This window comes from Primulina eburnea, unplaced genomic scaffold (assembly GCF_022965805.1).
Source record: "Primulina eburnea isolate SZY01 unplaced genomic scaffold, ASM2296580v1 ctg1342_ERROPOS1300000+, whole genome shotgun sequence".
Lineage (NCBI taxonomy): Eukaryota > Viridiplantae > Streptophyta > Magnoliopsida > Lamiales > Gesneriaceae > Primulina > Primulina eburnea.
Window position 1 is genome coordinate 21,093 of NW_027330869.1, and position 2,987 is coordinate 24,079.

At 38.8% G+C, this 2,987-nt stretch overlaps 1 protein-coding gene across 4 annotated transcripts; it reads left to right on the forward strand.

The window, feature by feature from the left end:
* Positions 1-234: 234 nt before the first annotated feature.
* LOC140820676 (transcription termination factor MTEF1, chloroplastic-like) lies at positions 235-2,219 on the forward strand. 4 transcript variants are annotated; one of them, XR_012115561.1, is made up of 3 exons: positions 235-1,162; positions 1,819-1,899; positions 2,077-2,219. XR_012115561.1 is itself a non-coding variant. In XM_073180993.1 (2 exons), the coding sequence occupies exon 1, from the start codon at positions 271-273 to the stop codon at positions 1,150-1,152; it is 882 nt and encodes a 293-aa protein (XP_073037094.1). In that variant the 5' UTR covers positions 235-270; the 3' UTR covers positions 1,153-1,158; positions 2,043-2,219. The 4 variants fall into 4 exon arrangements, 3 of the variants coding, with proteins under 3 accessions (XP_073037094.1, XP_073037091.1, XP_073037092.1); XM_073180993.1 differs by lacking the exon at positions 1,819-1,899 and having other exon boundaries at positions 235-1,158; positions 2,043-2,219; XM_073180990.1 differs by lacking the exon at positions 2,077-2,219 and having other exon boundaries at positions 235-1,158; positions 1,819-1,965.
* The last annotated feature ends 768 nt before the right edge of the window (positions 2,220-2,987 follow it).

Genomic DNA, 2,987 nt, shown 5'->3' on the forward strand with positions numbered 1-2,987 from the left:
CTAAATTCGAATTCTAACTTCCAACTCGAGCTCGCAAATTCACACTTGAGTAAATATTTTAGATGCAATTTATCCAATTTATGTGAATAAAATCAAACATTTATACATTATCTTTAGTTTTTCATATTTTCTTTATGCTACATTCGAACTCCATTTCTTATCCAAAGATAAAAATTTACATCAATATGTTTCAAGGGTGTATTTGTCACTCACTCCATTCGTCCAACGGTTTTATCCAACCTCCCATCCCAAAAACGGAGTCCCTCAAAGATGACACTCCGATTGCCAATCCCCACAGCGCCCAACTCGGCAAAAGCGTACCTCTCCTTTCCCCCAACTACCTCCGCCGCCGCTTCCGCTTCTGGCGCCACTGTGGACTCTGGCCTCAAATTCCGGGAGAAGCTCGTCTACCTTCAATCACTCAAGGTAAATCCCACGAAAGCCCTCTACAAGAACCCGAATATTCGCTCCGCCCCGCTCAAGACCTTCCGCTCCATCACCCAATGCCTCGCCTCGATGGGCCTCGAATCCTCTGCCGTAAGCCGCATACTCGACATGTACCCTCAGCTCCTTACCTCCGACCCATATGTAGATATTTATCCAATATTTGATTTTCTGCTGAATGTAGTTGAAATCCCCTTTCCCGAGGTTAGGAAGACCATCATTCGGTGCCCCCGTCTCCTCGTGTCAAACCCGGAAACACAATTGAAGCCCACGTTTGAATTCTTGACAGAATTGGGCTTTGCGGGTTCTAATAAATTCACATCCCAAACCACATTGTTGTTGGTTTCAAGCTTGGAGCTTACGCTGAAACCAAAGATTGAGTATTTGATGGGATTGGGGTTGGATTACAATGATGTTAGGAACATGGTGTTGAGATCACCTGGCTTGCTTACTTTTAGCATAGAGAATAATTATAAGCCTAAGGTAGATTATTTCTTGAATGAGATGAATGGGGATTTGGAGGAATTGAAGAGGTTTCCGCAGTATTTCTCATTCAGTTTGGAGAGGAAAATTAAGCCGCGCCACCATCTTTTGGTGGAGTATGGATTCTCGATATCGTTGTCTGATATGTTGAAGGTTAGTGACGGAGAATTCAGCTTACGGTTGATTGAGGGACGGCTGCGGATGCTGGATGAAAGAAAGTATTAGTATTTTGTAAGTTGCACAGAGCGATGATGTTTGGATATATGGAGTTGTGTATTTTCTGCTCTTTTGTTTCTTTTTTTCCCAAAACTGTGCTTGTTTTTATCAAAATACATGTCAAATTTCATGTCTCAAATAAAATATATGGTAAGATTTGTGTAAGAAGAAACTAGGTCGATTGTTTGTTGAGGTGCTTGATGGCAAGTAATAATGTGTCATGGATCTTTTGTCACAAGCAAACCCTTTTGTTCCAAAGATCCAACTTTTTGTATACACTACAGTCAAAAAGAAACAACTACAGAAACAAGAACGAAGCAACTAAGTTGTAAGCTTGTGCCTTGGGAGGAATAATGGTGGCAGCATCCGGAAACAATTTACTCAAAACTGCTTAGCTTCTTATTGTTCTAATGAAAGTAAAAACCAACTAAAAGAAGGCCCCGACTCAAATTATGCTTGTGAATGAAGATGCTGAAAAATAGTTTGCAGTATAAGCAGATTTGCCTCGATGCCTTTTCTATATTAGTTCATGGTCTCATGAGGTTGTTGAGTAAGGTTTCTTGCCGTTCTGTTACTTACAAATGGTTTGGAGACTGGCAATCTCTACCTGTATCTCTTCTTTGTATACATATTTCTAAGGCTTGATTGTCTTTCTTTCTCACATTTCATTCAAAGTGGATGGATATAATCAAGTTGCTATCAAGTTGGTCTTGTTGATGTTTATCGCCGTTTCATCCTCTTTTCCAATATTGGAGGGTAATTGCTATGGCTAGCAAGCAGCTGGAATTGAAATCAATGTCAAAGAAAAGTGGTTATGAACCTGCTCGCAAGGAAAGAAGAGCGACAAGGTTCACAGTCCCCGACAACGCTTTGTTCTTGATAATGCTTTATGTATATAGTGTATCGTTTCTGGGCTAACGTTGGATGTAGCAGTGATCTTCTACTTGCAGTCGGCTTCTGGTCACGGAATTTTGATGACTTCATAGGTTTTATGCACGAAGAAATGCTTTCAAATGTTATTAATTTTTTCTCAGCTTAATAGTCAGTAAACTCATTGCCTTTTAATTGAATAATCTCGTGTTTGGATTCACGAATTTGATTTGGAGAATGATTTGAACGATATATATCAAATAACACCAATTTCGGGTGTATCTGAAATCCACAGCATCTACTGCTGAAATTTCTTGATATGAAATGGATTCAGAACTCACCTGAATACCTGATCACATAATTGCATGGAGAAGATCTGCAATCCCAAACTTATCCCTTCTTCCCCAAAGCTTAGAGTGTACCAGTTAACAAGTTGCTATAGTAAAATTAACAACGTCGTCGCAGATCTAACCGTCATCACTGATCCAAACATAAGAAGTTCGTTCATGAATGACTACAAATAAAAAAAATTACGTCGATACATCCATCTTGAAGATAATGCTTTAGGATATGAAGAAATAAATCAAGCCCACTAATTAAATGACGAGGAATATCCAATACCAGAATAATACTCGATCTTTAGGTTCGTGTTTTTTATATTAATGTATTGGACACTACCATATCTCATATCAAGTGCAAAAACGATACAGATGAGGTTCTGAAATGCTTAGAAAGTTAATTTTCTAGCCAGAGGTTCAGACACATATTTTTTTCATATAATTTTTAAAGAACCTCCCGATCTTTGGATCCACACAAACCTCATAAATATTTAATGACACTCAAAATTAATTGCGTATAGCTGCATCAATCCCATGTCAGTTGTAAGATATTTTGTCTTGTCTGAAGGAGTGGGGGATTTCCCAAAAGAAAAAAAATGGCAGCTGCACATATTATCATGTTTATTTTACTGCCGT